Consider the following 19,093-nt stretch of genomic DNA (forward strand, 5'->3'; position numbering starts at 1 on the left):
TAGCATGTTATAACTTTATTAAAGGTTTGTTTTACTCATGTTTTGTATTAAACTGACTACAGAACATTTAATGCCCAAAGAATACGACATAAAACAACAGTTATGATGGTACAAAGAGCATGTTCACTTTCTCAGTAAAGCATTGCACTGAAGACTTTTATAACAGTAAGATAAAAAAAAAAATGCATGTGACAGAAAATGCATGTTTGGGGTAAACAGTGAACATGTACGGTATAACACAAAAAGCCTGCATCCAAACTGTAGATATAGAGCGTGACACATTTCACATTCTGCCCTTAAAGTTAGATAAGACATGGGAAGACTTCCAGACACTCTTTGTGGCATACATACAAAACTGTCAATATGCTGTCCAGAAGCAAAATGGCCAAACTGTAGAAATGATGTGTCCTTCATACACGTGGTGAGGACAGAAATGTCTAAAACAGTTTAGTATTTTAAATCTGGTTTTAAACCATTATCTCTAATCTAACGGAACAGACAAATTATTCACTGCCACCACATTAAAAAGCTGTTTAATGTGCAAGGTCTACTGTTCAGACACAATACTGTACAGACAAAAGGGACTTGCACTTTAAATTGATAACTGATTACTGCTATACAATGTATATGCTTCAGGACACTATGGCTCTTTGAACCAAAAGGTGCATCAGCCACGGGTCACTTTTTATTGTACAGTTCCTGCTTCCCAAACTTAAGCGAGCATTATTTCCCTTATAAAATAGATTTCTTTACAGTGCTAAATTATTCACTATTGTTCTACAACAAAATTTCAGAGCATCTTCTGAGCAAACAATGACCATTATAGACCTCCATTTATATGAAAAGAATTAAAAATAATTGCACGATTTAGTCCAGCTGCTGATATTAACCACATGTCAAAGAACTGGCCGCTTCGAAACTTTGATATATTTCTATTAGTGTATGAAAGTTGCTAAACAGCCACAAACATAAGTGTGTGTATATTTAAACGATATATATTTATCATAGCCTTTTACTGAAAGTGTATAAGCACCTGAAATGACAAGGCTTGAAGGCCAACAAGAACTACTAGGGGGGGAAAAAAAAGATCACACAGATGGATTATTTTTAGACGTTGTGTGTGTGTGTGTGTGTGTGAACGTGTGCAAGTGTACATGCATGCAGGGGTCAGAATAAATTTCAGTAGTGCTGAATAGGAACTCCAAAGCTCTGTGTAGATTTCTCAGTAAGCTCAAGGTGCACGTCTATGGACTCTGAAGTGGGGTGTCCTCGGTTTCTAGTTGTGCGAGCTGCCTCCTGAGGCTGTTCACTTTATTCTGTAGCTCCTTATTGTATTCAATAATATGGACCATCTCCTCATAAGCCTCGTCCAGACACTTAGTTGAGCGATTCCAGCGTAGGAACACACCTATAATAGAGTTAGTTATTAATAAAAAAAGCTTTTTTTTTTCTGTGTTCAGAGACCAATACATTATAAAGTGATTACACGATGCTACAACCAGCTTCGCCAAGGCGAAGCTGCATGCCATGTCATTAGGATCATGTGTCAGATATGCCTGCACGTCAGCTGTCCCGTGATGCTTACTGACACTTCTTCCACTGTTTACAGAGGACCACTAGCCCTATAAAACATGTTGTGAAATCAGTCATGCGATTTCTAGGATTACAGCTGGGATCTCATGTTTCCAGTGAGGCCATGAGAGCACTGGTTCACAGCACCGACGATTGTCTACTTAAAATATTGCGTGGTTGTATTGGTTGTATTGAATACAATCTCCCATGTGTATGAGTGCTATTTAGAGAGGTGTAAGGAATTTCTCCTCATCTAGCGAGTAGTTTCAGGAACCCTTTTATGTCAGAGAGTGTAACTTTCAATCTGTTAAGGCACATGAAACAAAAGTCAGGTTTTTGCATGCATTATTAAATTACAGCAAGAATAAAAGGCTTAATCTCATTTCCAGCATATAAATTAATATTTCAGTTAATCCACAAAAAAGTCAAATCATTTGGTGTATATAGTGCAGATGAGTGTTAAGAAAAGTGTGTATGCAAGTGAATACCATTGTAGTTCATCATACAAATTAAAAAAAAAAAAATTTAATCTGGTGTGGTATCATCTCTTTAAGAACCAGTTCTTGCCAGCACTACTGAAGCTCCCAGTCCTGTTGCCATATGAACAACCTAAAGTAACCCTGCTTTGAAACAGTTCCATCATAAACTCTGCCAAGTTCATAAGAAGAAAAGAGCCGCACACTGTAAAGGAATTAGCACACGTTATGCTAAAAATCTTGCTGGTTTACATTCCTTGAAATACTCTGCATGTGCTGTATACTTAAAACTAAAGTATCTTGTACTAAAGTGACATAGTAACTTGTTACTAAAATGACATAAAGGCACATAAGAGAAGATCGACCTTTTTTTTTCTTTTCAAGATACAGTTAAGCAGGTGGAATCAGCCTAGAGAAATGTATCTAGAAAGTGACTAACAGGAGGCTCGTCCAAATAAGAACGAGCATTCGAGACCGTAATTCTACTTTCCAGTGGGTTTTCTTAATACAGCAGTTAAAAAAAAGAGAAAAGCAAAAGAAGAACAAAAGACTATTACACCGTTAAGGCCTGAATCTACTAATTTACATGCGGAGCATATTAAAGCTAGATTAATGTAGAGAACTGAAGCTCAGAATAGCATTTATTCGGTTATAGACTATTATATACTAACTATAAAGCAAATTCAGTGACACTGGAATAAAAAACAACAACAATCCCATATAAAAAAATATAGTTTTGCTTTTTAGTGTGAAACATTTTCCAGGTGTAACTATTTCAGTACTGTTTTTATTTGTTCTGCATTACAGATATCAAGTGATGTAAACTTTTTTTTTTGCACGCCACTAATTAAAATGTTTACAGCTTGTCTATTGTCTTTTCCCTCCGCTGTGTTTGGTTCTTAGTCTAGAACAGAATGTTTTCCATAATAAATTGTAACTACAGAATTCTGTCAGACAGCATAAATGCACTGCTGCCCCCTAATGGTTATGTAAGAAAACGCACTTGCACTAGACTACACTTAGCAATTAATTTGTTAGGACACTACGTGTACTAATACCGGGTAGGTCTTTTGAGATTAAGGTCTTGTTGTTGACATGATTGCATTAAGCTCTTCCTGAAGATTTTTGCACTTTTATGCCGTGAGTTTCCCCATTCTCCCAAACCGCAAAGGTGTTCTACTGGATTCAGATCTGGTCACTGGAAAGACCACTGAAATCATTGTCATGTTCATAAAAGCAGTTTTGAGACAAATTTTGCTTGGTGACATAGTGCATCTTAACTTTATTATACCAGACCATATATTTCCAGTCTTCAGCTGTCTAGTCTCAGGTTTCAGTTCTGGGATGGCAGAAGTGAAACCTGACGTAGTATTCAGCTCTTGTGTCTCGTCGACCTAAGGGGTTCGACATGTTGTTCATTCCGAGATGCTTTTATGCTCACTGCAATTGTACAGAGTGATTAACTTCAATACGGTGTCAAATCGGTCATCTGGACCCAGTCTAGTCAATCTCTATTACACATTTCCACCGTTCTGAGTAAACTCTAAATACTGTTTTACTCAAAGAAGTACTCAAACCATCCTGTCTGGCACCAACAATCTGATGGTTGATGTTTGGAGCTACACCTGATTTTATGCACTGAACTTCTGCATCATCATTGGCTGACTAAATAAGGTGTAAACTGATTTAAAAAAAGGTGTGTGTAGGTGTGCCTAATAAAAGTGCTCAGTGAGTCTACATCCAAAACTACAACTCTAGCTTCAGGAAGGAGGAAGTACAGTTAAGAGGAAGGAAATGTGATTCATAAATTAAAATGAAAGTTTCTGTGCTGTAGAGAAGTCCAGCAGATTCAGCCGAGTGTTTAGCAAGAGCAAGAAAGTAAAAAAGAAATGAGAAGAGATTAAACAGACACAAAAAACATAAGGATACTGCACAAACTAAGATGTAGTAGGTGAGATTGAATGCGTCTTCTCACCCTCCCACAGCAGCAGACTCTGCGGAGCTACAGATGGCCAGATCACAAGGCTGTTGGCCTCGTAGAGCGGGTTAAGGAAGCGTTCCAGCTCCTGAGGCCTGTTCATCCATGACCACAGGGACACAGTCTTTTGACAGAGCTCCAACTTCACCCTGTTTCGACAAATCCATTATACACAGAGCCATTATTACACATACAAAAGGTTCAGGGACTACCATTTCTACAGACACTCCAGAGATTGTAATAGTAATTGCATCATCAAGTCAGCACTCAGTGAAGTTCCTCATATTTCATAGAAGTACCTTTTTATTTAATGTTTATCTTTACACTTGGTAAGCCACTAAAGGCTTATGCTTTATTGCCACCAGTAAGAAATCTCTCTGGTACTCTATGTGGTCATTAATGCTGCCAGGTTACACTAAAAACCTAATTTGATGTATAAGATTATATAATTCCTGTCTGTCTGTCTGTCTGTCTGTCTGTCTAGTTTAATGGCAAATAACAAAGACAGATAAATATATAAGAAAAATAGCTAGACAGCAAAAATTTATAATATCGATCTGAATAATTAAAATCCAAATAAGGGATCTCTCTATCAATCAAATATAATCTTATGTACTATAAACGCTCAATACAAAAGCAGCATTGACATGATAATAAATATTACACTATGTACCCAGTGGAATACTATTTAATTCAATTCATCCACAGAAAGAAAACAAAACAAAACGATCCATTTAACTCTGATAAGTTCTTCAAGACACATTGAACTAAAGGTAGTAGGAATTTGTTTTGTGTCCTCACTGAGTAGTTTGATGCTAGTTAAGAAGAACTAAATCTCTAAAAAGTACACATACAAACTGCGCTACAGGTTTACTTTGCTACTGTGGGACTGTGACGTATAGCAATAAATAAGCAGAAAACAATAGACAGATTTAATCCTATATTTCTATGATTCTATGGATTTCACAAATAACAGATGACTAGTCAAAGCCACCAAAAGCAGGTGAGTGGAAGTGAATCACTGACCTCTCTGCAGCGCTGTTTCCCAGAAAAGTGCCAAACTGAGAGGCATAAGCGTGTTCAAACAGCGTGACCAGAAAGAGTTCATTAAATTCAAAGGAGCAAGGAAACTGCCGCAGGATCTGCCACACACAATCTAGGAAGAGCAAGAACACAGGCGCTTCACTCCTCGGTTTCCCGTTAGAGTACGCAGACTGGGCACAGCGATGCTGGAACGGGTGACCTGCCTGCATGCAAAGGGGAATAAAACACTGATGAAGAAACAGTCTGTACATTTATGAGCCGTATCCTGCCTCTGGATACGATCTTAATTTTAAATACAAGGAGCTTCACCTAGCAGTGACTCTCACCTGCAGCCACTCACGCTCCACAAGGGCCTGGAAGCCACGGACTGTCCTGCAGCCCGGATCCAATATGACCTGGGCTAAAGACGTGACCTGAAGTGTGGAGTCCGTGCCCTCGGTCCCATGCACTAGCACTGAAGCACCCTCTCTGAAGTCAAACCGAAGAAACAGAAATCAATAAACTTGCGTGTAATGTTTTATTATACTTTACAATCATTGTATGAGTGCACACCACCGGGAGAAAACGGTTCAATAACTAAAGCTAAAAGATGCATAATGGGCTTGCAAGCAGGAAAAGCAGTTCCTGTTTAACTGTCCATCATGACTTTGCATTTAAGCTGTAAGAAATGTGTCAGTCTTGAAAAACCCATTGGATGTCACTCTCTCACTCACTCATTTTCTACCGCTTATCCGAACTACCTCGGGTCACGGGGAGCCTGTGCCTATCTCAGGCATCATTGGGCATCAAGGCAGGATACACCCTCGACGGAGTGCCAACCCATCACAGGGCACACACACACTCTCATTCACTCACGCAATCACACACTACAGACAATTTTCCAGAGATGCCAATCAACCTACCATGCATGTCTTTGGACCGGGGGAGAAAACCGGAGTAACCCCCGAGGCACGGGGAGAACATGCAAACTCCACACACACAAGGTGGAGGCGGGAATCGAACCCCCAACCCTGGAGGTGTGAGGCGAACGTGCTAACCACTAAGCCACCATGCCCCCCCATTGGATGTCAATGTGACTGAATTCTGGAACATAGCTGCAAATTATGACAATGTAGTTTTGTCAAAATTGGCGTCTGATTGTGCCTGTAAATATACATCTATGTCCCATCTTAAATTGGAAATTTGATTACTATGTTATAATTCTTGTGTACTATAATATATTCGATTATATTGTTACTAAAAAAAATTAGATATTTATAAAAATGTCTTCCTGTTGTTTAAAGATGTTAATACATGTGCCTTCTTCACACTGTGAAGTTTTATTTATTTTTTGTCCGTGAATTGTTCGTGAATTAACCGGCTTTACTTCAGGCATTACCATATAAGGAGTTATTGTACACCGGCCAACCAATCAGAAAGAAGCACTCACCATGGCTACTTTATAAATCACAGACAAAACAAACCTTTAGTATATTATTGCTTTATGCCAATATGGTTCTCTTTCATGTACATATTCGCTTACTGAAATGTCATGGAAGAAAAGAAAAACGTGGCGAGAAATCACCTCATAACCAAGATCAGAATTTGCTGTGTTTAAAGACACAAAAGCACATTAATGAGCTGTGTACCAACAGCAGCATGAGACACAGCAGTACAAGTGTTTTATGAACTTAATGATGATTGCAGGCTAGACACTAGCTAACCGTTATTACTCGAATGGGCTTTGCAACAAGTCTAGCAGAAAGCAAGACAAACACTCCTTAATTAGCTCAGAATGGAACCGCCAGTGAGAAAACAGTAATTAACACAGCCGTAAACTAGTTACACCCAGCTATCTTCTGTAATGATTCTGGGGGTTTGAGAGCACATATGTCCAAGACAGAGAAAGCAGAGATGAGAGAGCACAGGGAATTATACTCAGTCAGAGAAGCATGATGTGAAACGCCGACCTGTCGATGCACTGAGCAGCCAGGCAGGCAGTGGTGAGGATCTCTTTAACATGGCTCTGCCAGTTGGAGGCCTCCAGTTTGCTAAGCCAGCGGTCCATGCTGTTCGAGTGGTCGTTACACGCCTCCACCAGCTTTATCAGGCTCTCTTGTAGAATATTGTATCTGTGACAGATCATTTCACACATTACGATACGTACAAATCTAATAAAGAAACGGCGAACATGTGACATTTCCTTCACCTAAAGTCTGGTGCTTGTGATACACTGGTATAAACTGAGTGTACAAATTATCACTGGATCTCAAACTGTATACTAATGTGCTTTCTTAATATTAGTCTTTCTGATACGAACAACTGTTTTTCCCACTGCAGTTAGTCTTTGTGCCTCCTGATTTTAATCCACCAGACGTACACAAGATGCTAAGCTGCTGGTGAAAGTGAAGTATAGCTGTGCTGTAACCTGTAGTATATTTCATCTGCTCCAAGTCTCTTAAAAAGATAGCTAGAATATTCATTGTAAAATTTGATGTTTTAATAGAGCATAAAAAATGGTTTTACTGTGAATGTGTTTGGAACAGTTTTGTTGTTGGAATTGATTTGACTTTTTTTAAGCAAAATGGAATCCATATTTTGTTAAAGATAAAGATTCAGGACTCTACGGATCACAAACCTCTCTATAGCTTTGTTGATTCTCCTCCACTGTGGGTAGTTGGCCTCCTGTTCATAGCCGCCTCCCCGGGTCTTAGCCTGCTGCGCTACAGCAAGAGTGCGGGTGTCGATGATGTAGCCGCGTTTCCCTGCACGCAGCGTAGCGTTGATCAACTTCTCGTCTTCCTTACAGCGACGTCCGTTTGTGCCGGTCAGAGGCTGTCCTGCTCGCATCATCACCTGAGGACACAGACACTAAACACATGCCTAATCTTCATCAATTATGCCTATTAAACTCCTTAAAGTGATCATCTGACCATGCCGTTCTTCTTGTGGTAGTAGCTGAGCACCGGGAAGCGTCCGCCATATCGAAATGCAGCAGCTTTGCACAGAGTGTCGTCATCTATATCCTTAGGGACAGCCACCAGTGAAGGGTAGGAGGGGCAAACAATGAAGTCTTTATTCACTTCACTAAGTCTCCACTCATCTGTCTGTCAAAGAACCACAAACAAAATTCACTCAACCAGAAGTCTATAACCTTCTGAATACAGCAAGAGTCACTGTACATAAAAGTGAGCCAATACCATTGACTCCAGATCTTTGAAGGCCTCATCTGGTGAGAACAAGCGCCAACCGTCATCAATGACCTCAAACATGGGCCGGTAGAAGAACGGATACATCAGGGAGACCGAGTCGAGGGTGGACAACGCCTAAAGAAAAAGAGGCTAAAGGTTAGATCTGAGGCACATGTTTAACAGTTACAGGCCAGACATCTTAACACGTTAATATGTGCAATGTTTGGTTCCTAATTATGTGCAATGTTCGGTTACTCTATAACACAGAGAAGGCTTGTTAAAGGACATCATTTTAACATATTTAATAATAAGAAGTTGTTAGCAAACCTTTTAATAATGCACAAAGAGAATAATGTCTTTAAGTAAATCCCAACAGGCATGCTTTCATAGGAAAATAACATGGCCAAAAAGAGTTTTTTGCTTTGTATAATGCAATATTTTCCCACCAGTGACTCTGGATCTCTGTTTTTAAATACAAAGGGTTAAGCATATAGTGTTAAAAGCGTGTGTGCATTGAAATGAGTGTCGGGACTCGAACCAACCAAAGTTAAAGGAAGGGTCTCCAATTTTTGAAAGCCAATGTTGACATTTGAAATCACCAAAACAAACACGCCCCTAACCCAAATGGGTCCCACCCCTGTATTGATAGCTCCGCCCACACATACATACGTAACCCAGGCAAATAATGGAAAGAAATGTGTCTTTATCATAGCTGAAGGGAAGAACAATACGATTGCAGATAAACAAACAAGCAAAAATGACACACAAGCATAATCATGCAAAGGACGGTATATATTAGTTGTGTGAAACAAAGCAAAATCAACGTTACTCACCTAACGAGAAGGAAAAAAGCGCCTCGGGGTATTAAGTAAAGTTATTATATATACTATATAATATTCACAGATTGGAGTTTCCCGAGTCAATAAATCCTGAGCTTTTACTACACAAAACGCGGTTGTAGCTGCCTCTCTACATTACTACGATAAAAAAGAGGTGTTATTTGTTTAGTAACAGCGTTTAGCTCAGGAGTTATTGACTCGGGAAACTCCAATCTGTGAATATGCACCAACTTCCTGCTCCTTCAGTTCTCTCCAGCGCTGGAAAGCTGATCCTATATTAACACGGGTCCTACTTCTGGTCTTATCGTAAGCCTTTCTTCACTTTCTTTCTTTGTTTTTATCCTCCATGTCAATGTTAAAACCGCTTTCTGCTAATGTCACACATGCGCACTGAACACTCTCTCCGCCACATATTGACAAGCCCCGCCCCTTTCTGCTCATTGGCTACACGCTTGTTTTGATTTTTGTTTATTATTCAGCCCGACTCAGTTTTCTGAAGCATCGGAGACCCCACCTTTAAGGTAGAATCAGTCTCAGCTGAGGTTGCATATGCATACATGTCTGAATATGAAGAGAAAAAAAAAATAGATCACTGAATGTGTAGATATAATTAAACACACTTCAACGGAGCTGGCAATGTTGATGCACTCCTCCATGCCAGGTATGTCCAACTGAATAATCCTCAGGTCCTTGCATTTCACGATGATTGAGCCGAGAGAGCCGACGAACCTAAGAGAGGAGAAATTGAGACGTAGGATTTCAGATGTCAGCCCGCATGGAGTAGGTATTAATCGAGGATTAATGTTTTAAACAACAACAAAAAAAAGAAAAGAAAAACACCATTAATTTCTTATTATTTACGTGTGTATATCTGTGTTGCACTGCTGTGCGCACTTGCAAATGCATACAATCAGGTTCAGGTTTTTTCTCTATATCTATATTTATAACTAATGCTACCCAGAGAAATGAATTAATACATGGTAAAAAAGTGAAACAGTTTATGTTAACAATAAATAAAGCAGGTCTTGTTTCTTCTTACATTTGTGATATAAGGTTCGTAACAGAGGCTTTGTTAGATCTGCAATCTATTATTCTCCAAATCTTCTTCTTCTACTTTCAGCTTTTCCCGTTAGGTTTCACCACAGCGAATCATCTGCTTCCACCTAACTCTCTCCTCTAAATCCTCTACTCTCACACCAATTAACTTCATGTCCTTTATTAACACATCTATATATCTCCTCTTTGGCCTTCCTCTTGACCTCTTACCTGGCAGCTCCATCTCCAACATCCTTCTACCAGTATAACCATCTCTCTCCTCTGTACATGTCCAAACCATCTCAATCTAGTCTCTCTGACCTCATCCCTAAAACAGCCAACCTGAGCTGTCCTTCTGTTGTGCTCCTTCCTGATCCTGTCCATCTTCGTCACACCTAAAGAGAACCTCAACATCCTCATCTCAGCTACCTCCATCTCTGCCTCATGTCTTTTCCTCATGGCTACAATCTCTAACCCAAACATCCTTTGATTCTTGCTGACACTTTTCTGTCTCACACACACACACAACACTCCTGACACTTTTCTCCACCCACTCCAACCCGCCTACACTCGTCTCTTCACCTCTTTTCCACACTCTCTGTCGCACTGGACGTTCGACCCCAAATACTTAAACTCCTGCACCTTCTTGCGCTCAGCCCCCTTGTAACCTCACTGTTCTACTTCCCTCCCGCTCGTTCTCACACATATATTCTGTCTTAGTTCTATTATTCTCCAAATATGAAGTGAACATTAACATGTTTATTCATTTCTCATGGTCCAGGATTTTCTATAGTCTATAGTTCAATAGTGGCTCTTTCATCCCTCTGCTGCAGCTCCCTGTAGATTTGGAAAATAAATATTTAATTTAAATTTATTTTATTTTAGTTAGATAGTTTAAAAAAAAAAAAAAAAAATTCTAAGATTATGATGCTCTTGTAACATTAAAATAAACTGTTTAATTTTTTTGTCGCTCAAAATATGCGTCATAACTGCGGACTTGTGAAATCCGACACACAGAAGCAGAAGCATTTTTATTAAAATTTTGTTAAAGTTAAAATTTTGATGTCATGAATACGAAGAGGACTCAGTTAGACATTGAACATTTTATTTGAAAGTAACCTTTAACCCAGCGTCTTTTTTGTTAAGGTTAGTTCAAACTGTTCAAAATATTTTTGTTGGCTTGCAGAAATAAAATTTCGTTTACTCGGTAGCGGGTCATTGATTTCATAAATGCAACACACTACAGTTTTTATAAACTTTCCATAAAGGTAAAAAACGATATATATGCAGTGTTATCTTCATTTTAGATGTCAAAAGGGTTTTGTGGCTCCCTGTGTTTTTCTTCTGTGGGAAACGGGTCCAAATGTCTCTAAGAGTTTAAGGTTGCCGACGCCTGTCTTAGACAAACCCCTTATCAAAGAACGCACCAAATAATACGAGAGGTTGTGTTTGTTTGTTTGTTTGTTGTTGTTGTTGCTGTTCTGCTTAGTGATTCATTTTCTTATTACTTAAAAGAATTTCTCATTCTTATCTGGTATATTTCATCTTCTTAGACCTTTTTATAAGATCCAGGCTGTTGAACATGTTTGTGTTGTGGTCTTGAACATAGCATGTCCCTGTGGCTGAATTGTGGAAAATTAGTATTATTATTATGTTTGCACATTACATACTAGGCCACTGTGCCAAATAGAAATTTTCACCAAATGCTGCAGAATGTTGATGATGACAGTTTTACTTACTTTATAACCGTCACGACATATAACACGATGGCTCCCGTTTTTCCGCCGCAGTCCCAGCAACCACCAGCATTCCCACGTTCTCCGTCACCAGACTAATGATATGCACCTGCTTCTTATTTTGTGTTTTGTTCAGTTCACTTTCAGTTCCTCGTTGTGAAACATACGCTCGGTTTCTCTGATTCCTATCGCGAAGGACTTTATTTTGTTGCACATGGCTGTTATATATGACCTTTGCCAGTGGCTACATTTTGTGACTCTTCAGTTTTTAGAACTTCCTTTGACTTTGTGGTGTTAATAAAAATCACCCTGACTTTGCATTGTGTTCTCATTAGAGACTGAAGTGGACACTTAAAATACGATTTCTCTTTTTTCTCCAGAAATGTTCAGATCTATTATTTCATTATATTTTATTCATTAAATATTGAAGTGAATTTTATTACAGTTTGCAGCTGACATGTTCCTGTAAATGTGTGTTAGATATGGAATTTACCATTAGAAACTCCATGGATAGACTTTTTTTTTTTAATTGTGTCTTCAAAACGATAAATGAGAGTCCTGAGTGTTTTCCAAGAACTTTCCAAAGCTGCACGTGGTGTACAGTGAACTTACCTCTTCTCAATAGCATCGATGTTGGCATGGAGCAGCCAGAGCTCCTCCGTGTTATCCTGCCGTGAGGACAGGATGAGGTGGTGGCCTGTTAAACACAGAGTTCCCTCCACAGTGGGTAGGAAGGGCCTGTGTAGGACCACACTGTCCACCCGAGGGGTCTTTATCAATTCCACAAACTCCATTCTGTGTTGCTTAAGTCTGGTGAGGGGACAAAAACAGCTGAGCTCTCATAGAGGAGCAGAGAGCGCTGCACTAGAACAGAAGGTAAGCAAATAATAAAACAAGAGTTACAGGCAGAATCTCTACTGTCATTCTACACCATAAATAAGTGCACTAAATAGCATAGACATGTTTGACGTCCACCCTGTATAGTGCACTGTACAGGACACGACGTCCACCCTGTATAGTGCATTGTACAGGACATGACGTCCACCCTGTATAGTGCATTGTACAGGACATGACGTCCACCCTGTATAGTGCACTGTACAGGACACGACGTCCACCCTGTATAGTGCATTGTACAGGACATGACGTCCACCCTGTATAGTGCATTGTACAGGACATGACGTCCACCCTGTATAGTGCACTGTACAGGACACGACGTCCACCCTGTATAGTGCATTGTACAGGACATGACGTCCACCCTGTATAGTGCATTGTACAGGACATGACGTCCACCCTGTATAGTGCACTGTACAGGACACGACGTCCACCCTGTATAGTGCATTGTACAGGACATGACGTCCACCCTGTATAGTGCATTGTACAGGACATGACGTCCACCCTGTATAGTGCACTGAACAGGACACGACGTCCACCCTGTATAGTGCACTGTACAGGACATGACGTCCACCCTGTATAGTGCACTGTACAGGACATGACGTCCACCCTGTATAGTGCACTGTACAGGACATGACGTCCACCCTGTATAGTGCACTGTACAGGACACGACGTCCACCCTGTATAGTGCATTGTACAGGACATGACGTCCACCCTGTATAGTGCACTGTACAGGACACGACGTCCACCCTGTATAGTGCATTGTACAGGACACGACGTCCACCCTGTATAGTGCATTGTACAGGACACGACGTCCACCCTGTATAGTGCATTGTACAGGACATGACGTCCACCCTGTATAGTGCACTGTACAGGACACGACGTCCACCCTGTATAGTGCACTGTACAGGACACGACGTCCACCCTGTATAGTGCACTGTACAGGACATGACGTCCACCCTGTATAGTGCATTGTACAGGACATGACGTCCACCCTGTATAGTGCACTGTACAGGACATTACGTCCACCCTGTATAGTGCACTGTACAGGACATGACGTCCACCCTGTATAGTGCATTGTACAGGACATGACGTCCACCCTGTATAGTGCATTGTACAGGACATGACGTCCACCCTGTATAGTGCACTGTACAGGACATGTCGTCCACCCTGTAGAGTGCATTGTACAGGACATGGTTCAACATCCCAAAACTAGAAGCAGAAAACTGGTTACAAACAGGAAACACTGAATGTCACTTGCACATATAAAACCACAGATGTCCCAACACAGATACTGACTATAGAGATGTATTTGTAAGGAACACAAAGTGTCATAAACTTTTACAGTTACATTTCATATTGTGGAAAATCCACAAGCAGGTTACTTCCTGTTATTAGTTCTGTTATATGCAGCTACATGAAGCTTAAATCTCTCAGCAGACTCTCTTTTCTTCCTCCCTCCCTCTCGCTCTCCCTCCCCCACCTTTCTCTCTCCCGCCCGCCCTCCCTCTCGCCCCTCCCTCTCGCCCCTCCCTCTCGCCCCTCCCTCTCGCCCCTCCCTCCCCTTCCCTCGCTCACTCCCTCCCCTTCCCTCCCTCACTCCCTCCCACTCTCCCTCCCTCACTCCCTCCCACTCTCCCTCCCTCACTCCCTCCCACTCTCCCTCCCTCCCACTCTCCCTCCCTCACTCCCTCCCACTCTCACTCCCCCCCGCTCACTCCCTCCCACTCTCACTCCCCCCCGCTCACTCCCTCCCACTCTCACTCCCCCCGCTCCCTCCCTCCCCCCCACTCCCTCCCTCCCCCCCCCGCTCACTCCCTCCCCCCGCTCCCTCCCTCCCCCCCCGCTCACTCCCTCCCCTTCCCTTCGCTCACTCCCCCCCGCTCTCCCTCCCCCCCGCTCACTCCCCCCCCGCTCCCTCCCTCCCCCCGGTCTCCCTCGCTCACTCCCTCCCTCCCTCCCGCTGTCCCTCCCCCTCCCTCCCGCTCTCCCTCCCCCCGCTCACTCCCTCCCCTTGATCTCCCTCCCTCCCTCCCCCCGCTCACTCCCTCCCCCTCCCCCCCGCTCACTCCCTCCCCCGATCTCCCTCCCTCCCTCTCCCTCCCTCCCCCTCCCCCCGCTCTCCCTCCCCCTCCCTCCCGCTCACTCCCTCCCCTTGATCTCCCTCCCTCCCTCCCCCCCCTCACTCCCCTCCCCCTCCCCCCCGCTCACACTCCCTCCCCCCGATCTCCCTCCCCCCTCCCCTCCCTCCCCCTCCCCCCCGCTCACTCCCTCCCCCCCTCCCTCCTCCCTCCCACCCCTCCCTCCCTCCCCCCGCCCTCCACTTCCCTCCCTCCCCCCCCTCCCCTCCTCCCTCCCTCCCCCCTCCTCCCCTCTCCCTCCCTCCCCCCCCCCACTCCCTCCCCCCCCCCGCTCTCCCTCCCCTCCCCCCCACCCCTCCCTCCCCCCCGTCTCCCTCCCTCCCCCCCCCGCTCACTCCCTCCCCCTCCCCCCACCCCTCCCTCTCCCCCTCCCCCCCCGCTCCCTCCCTCCCCCCCCGCTCCTCCCTCCCTCCCACCCTCCCTCCCCCCCCCGCTCCCCCCTCCCCGCTCACTCCCTCCCCCCGCTCTCCCTCCCTCCCCCCCACTCCCTCCCTCCCCCCCGCTCTCCCTCCCTCCCCCCCGCTCACTCCCTCCCTCCCCCCCACTCCCTCCCTCCCTCCCCCGCTCTCCCTCCCTCCCCCCCCCGCTCTCCCTCCCACTCCCTCCCTCCCCCACTCTCCCTCCCTCCCCCACTCCCCTCCCTCCTCCTCGCTCGTTCCCTCTCCCTCACCTTTCCTCGCTCGCTCGCTCCCTCCCTCCCGCTCCCCCTCCCGCTCCCTCCCCCTCAAATTATTTGATAACTGATCCACTGTCAAATATCAAATCATTTCCTTATGAATCTAAATCGTGTTGAAGTAAGGAGGTTTACTGTCTTACTTGTCAACAACTATTGCTCTTACCAAAAATAAATAAATAAATAAACATCTTCTGACCAAATTATGTTCCATTTATATTTCAGAGATCAACAGCAAACCATTTTATTGACCATAAGCGTTTGACCTAACAAGCCACAAGACCTAAAACCCTCAGACACACTCAGGTTCCCCAACATTGGCTCATGTTTCCTCACTTTATTTATCTGTATCACTGCTACCTATTTAGCCTGTTAGCTCGGTTCGTAAATACAATAAATAAACATCACCGTCATGAGACACGAGTGTCAATCTCTCCTTCAGCAAAACAAGTAGCAGATTCTACAAAAATGCCAAACTGTTAATGTTCCATACAAAAGATATAAGTGAAATTTCTTACGTTTCATCCACCTGACACCTTTTTCCTGGTTTCCTTTTATTTTGCCGTACTGGGTTTTACTGAGTAGAACACAGACCTAGTGAGGTTTATGTCGCCGCCTAGTGGCCTGGAGTTGAATGAGCAGCTTTTGATAAATTGAATAATTTGATAAATTTTTGATAAAATCCAGGGCGTGGAGATAATTCAGTGTGTTTCAGACTAGATCAACTGGATAAGTAGACTTCGTGTTGTTGTTCTGTGTTATACAGCGTCTTCTTTTATTAGGATAAGGGGCTGAAGTTGACTTTTTTATAGGAGGTGTTGGATCAGCTGTTGGAAAAACTGTATAATAAATTCCACAGAATTCCTCAACAGAGGTTTATTTCAACACTATTGAAGTCCCTACAATATTTTTTTTGTTAATTCTTTTTTTAATTGAAGAATTTCCCACCAACAGAATGCTTTCATTATTAAAAGCTCAGTCATATAGAACAGTTTTTCAACAAATCTTAATAAAGTCCTTATTCACAAGTCCATACCATTTAAATTCTAAACTGAATTGTCCAGAAAATAGTCTTTGAAGAGTTTCCTCGACTAGTAGGTGCACTGGAATCTCTAAATTGCCTCTAAGTATGAATGAGTGTGTGAATGTGTGTGTGTGTGTGTGTGTGTGTGTGTGTGTGTGTGTGTGTGTGTGTGTGTGTGTGTGTGTGTGTGTGCGTGTGTGTGCATGGTGCACTGCAATAGACTTCTCTTTACATTCAGTTCTCACCCAGTGCTCTCAGTATAAAGCAGTTACTGAAGATAAATAAATAATCATAACATATTTTTTTAAAGTTTGTGTGTATGTCAGAGACACTCCCTATGATAAGAAGAAGCTCCTGGTACTTTTCAGACTAAGTTCCCACTTCTATGCATTTGTGGCATCTTCATCTTGTTCTCTTTTGATTTTTTTTATTACAGTTTAAAAAAAAAATGTTAATCACACAAGAAAATAAGACACAGAAACATATAACTGAAACAAAGTCAGACTCTCGATGCATGTATACTTTGGGGAACTGTATGTCATTCTAAGTAATTTACCTGAAATAGAGAAGGACAGACTGAACATTTTAAGTGAATGACGTTAAAAATGTTATAATACAAATATAATGCTTTTTTTTATAACAAAAGCTTAAATACGGTCTAGAGCTTCACCTGGTTTTGTGGTGCAACCAAATCAGGATATGATAAGTGCCAAAGTGCCCTGTTGATTGCAGTGATAGAAGCATCTGAAGCCTCATGGGAACCAGCTGCGATTACACACATTGCATTATTTAGCTTGAATTACATATGTGTCATGAATCCAACACTCCCGAAAAAATATGTGAATCCATTTGCTCTTATTAAAAATGTATGAAGTTTTGTACGGAAACAGATTTTCCTTACTAAGAACTGATATTTTAGTCAGTGGAGTTCAAATACAGAAAATATAGACAGGAACCAGTTCAGCTTGGGTCATGGTATATCAGTTACCTACACATAAACGTGACAATGCAGAGGTCCAGAAATGGTTGATGTGGCTGGCTCTTTAAAGGTACAGTACTGTGCAAAAGTTTTAGGCAGGTGTGAAAAAATGCTGTAAACAAAGAATGCTTTCAAAAATGGAAGTGTTAAACATTTATTTTCATAAATGAACAAAATGCAGTGAATGAACAAAAGAGAAATCTAAATCAAATCAATATTTGGTGTGACCACTCTTTGTCTTCAAAACAGCAGCAATTCTTTTTTTGAAGGAACTCGGCTGGTAGGTTGTTCCAAACATCTTGGAGAACTAAAAACAGATGTAGGTTATTTCTGTGAATGTAGGCTTTCTCACATCCTTCTGTCTTTTCATGTAATCCCAGACACACTCCATGATGTTGAGATCAGGGCTCTGTGGGGGTCCGTGCCATCACTTCATGCTGGTTTGAAGGCAAAAGGTAGTAACACCAAATATTGATTTGATTTAGATTTTTCTTTTGTTTGCTCATTTTGCATTTTGTAAATTGACAGAAATAAACACTCATTATTTATATTTCTGAAAGCATTCTTTGTTTACAGCATTTTTTCACACCTGCCTAAAACTTTTGCACAGTACAATCCAAATCACTTTTACTCCTGTTTTATTCTTTTTAACATATTTTAAACTGTTTTAATCAAAATCACATTTATTTTTTTAAATTGTTCTTTGTTTTTATTATGATTTTATCGTGTGTCTCTTATTTTTACATATATTTGTTTCTCTCTTATAAACTGTTTTCTAATTTCTATGTAAAGCACTTTGAATGACCTCTGTGTATGAAATATGCTATACAAATAAACTTGCCTTGCTTTGCCTTACTGTAAATATTTGTTACAATCATTTATTTGTGATTGTCATTGGAATAGGAACGGTCTGGCTGGTTCAAAGCCAAAAGGCCATGAAGCACTCACAATGATGAACCAACACTCTTCATCCCATGAATGCTAGTTTTCTGTATTTGGGACTTTGACAGGTCCTTGTTACTGACAGCGCTGATTAATTCCTTGTTTCAATCAGATATCACCATGAAATTTTCATTGCAGTACAACACAAAAAGGCTCCAGCTGACACTGACAGAGTGAGCACACTTTCTCTATTAAACTGTTCTAATGTAATGCAGTCCTCAGCAACTGCCTGCACTGCAGACCTTTTCTTACAGCCACTTTATTCAGCTTTCTGCAATATCTGCACCTATACATTGATATTGTATGCTAAATTAGCCTTTTTATTTTGTTGCAAATTCCTACATTCTCAAAATAGGATTAGAAATGAATAAGAGTGACAAAATTCACAAAACCCACTAATTACAGATATTAATTGTTATCTCTAATGATTGTAAAGGCCACTGAGCTCATTAATACAAGACTGCTGTGGTTAAGCTTATTACTTAATGGCATTTATGACTCAGCTTGTTGCTGCTGACAGTCAGAGGAATTAATCTGGTCTCAGCAATGTAACAGTTATATGGTCTTAATCCAGCTAATATCTCCCTGGTATA

The 19,093-nt window shown here is 41.8% G+C and overlaps 1 protein-coding gene across 1 annotated transcript; it reads right to left on the reverse strand.

Annotated features, from left to right (window-relative positions):
* On the reverse strand, nucleotides 1-16,177 carry mtmr9 (myotubularin related protein 9). Its single transcript, XM_060866592.1, has 11 exons — nucleotides 16,074-16,177; nucleotides 12,463-12,714; nucleotides 9,700-9,808; nucleotides 8,250-8,375; nucleotides 7,983-8,156; nucleotides 7,688-7,905; nucleotides 7,020-7,181; nucleotides 5,397-5,538; nucleotides 5,053-5,273; nucleotides 4,024-4,175; nucleotides 1-1,408 (listed from the first exon to the last, which is right to left on the reverse strand). Exons 2-11 carry the CDS (start codon nucleotides 12,642-12,644, stop codon nucleotides 1,245-1,247), a joined length of 1,650 nt encoding a protein of 549 aa, XP_060722575.1. The 5' UTR covers nucleotides 12,645-12,714; nucleotides 16,074-16,177; the 3' UTR covers nucleotides 1-1,244.
* Nucleotides 16,178-19,093: the final 2,916 nt, after the last annotated feature.

Source organism: Tachysurus vachellii, chromosome 3 (assembly GCF_030014155.1).
Source record: "Tachysurus vachellii isolate PV-2020 chromosome 3, HZAU_Pvac_v1, whole genome shotgun sequence".
Taxonomy (NCBI): Eukaryota; Metazoa; Chordata; class Actinopteri; order Siluriformes; family Bagridae; genus Tachysurus; species Tachysurus vachellii.

What these genes read in the sequence shown, in the direction of transcription:
- mtmr9 (XM_060866592.1), bottom strand. Translation starts at nt 12,644, where the DNA reads ATGGAGTTTGTGGAATTGATAAAGACCCCTCGGGTGGACAGTGTGGTC. An exon ending in ATCGATGCTATTGAGAAGAG is followed by an intron (nt 9,809 to 12,462) that starts GTAAGTTCACTG and finishes CTCCTCTCTTAG; the next exon opens with GTTCGTCGGCTCTCTCGGCT. An exon ending in GGAAACAGCGCTGCAGAGAG is followed by an intron (nt 4,176 to 5,052) that starts GTCAGTGATTCA and finishes TTGTCGAAACAG; the next exon opens with GGTGAAGTTGGAGCTCTGTC.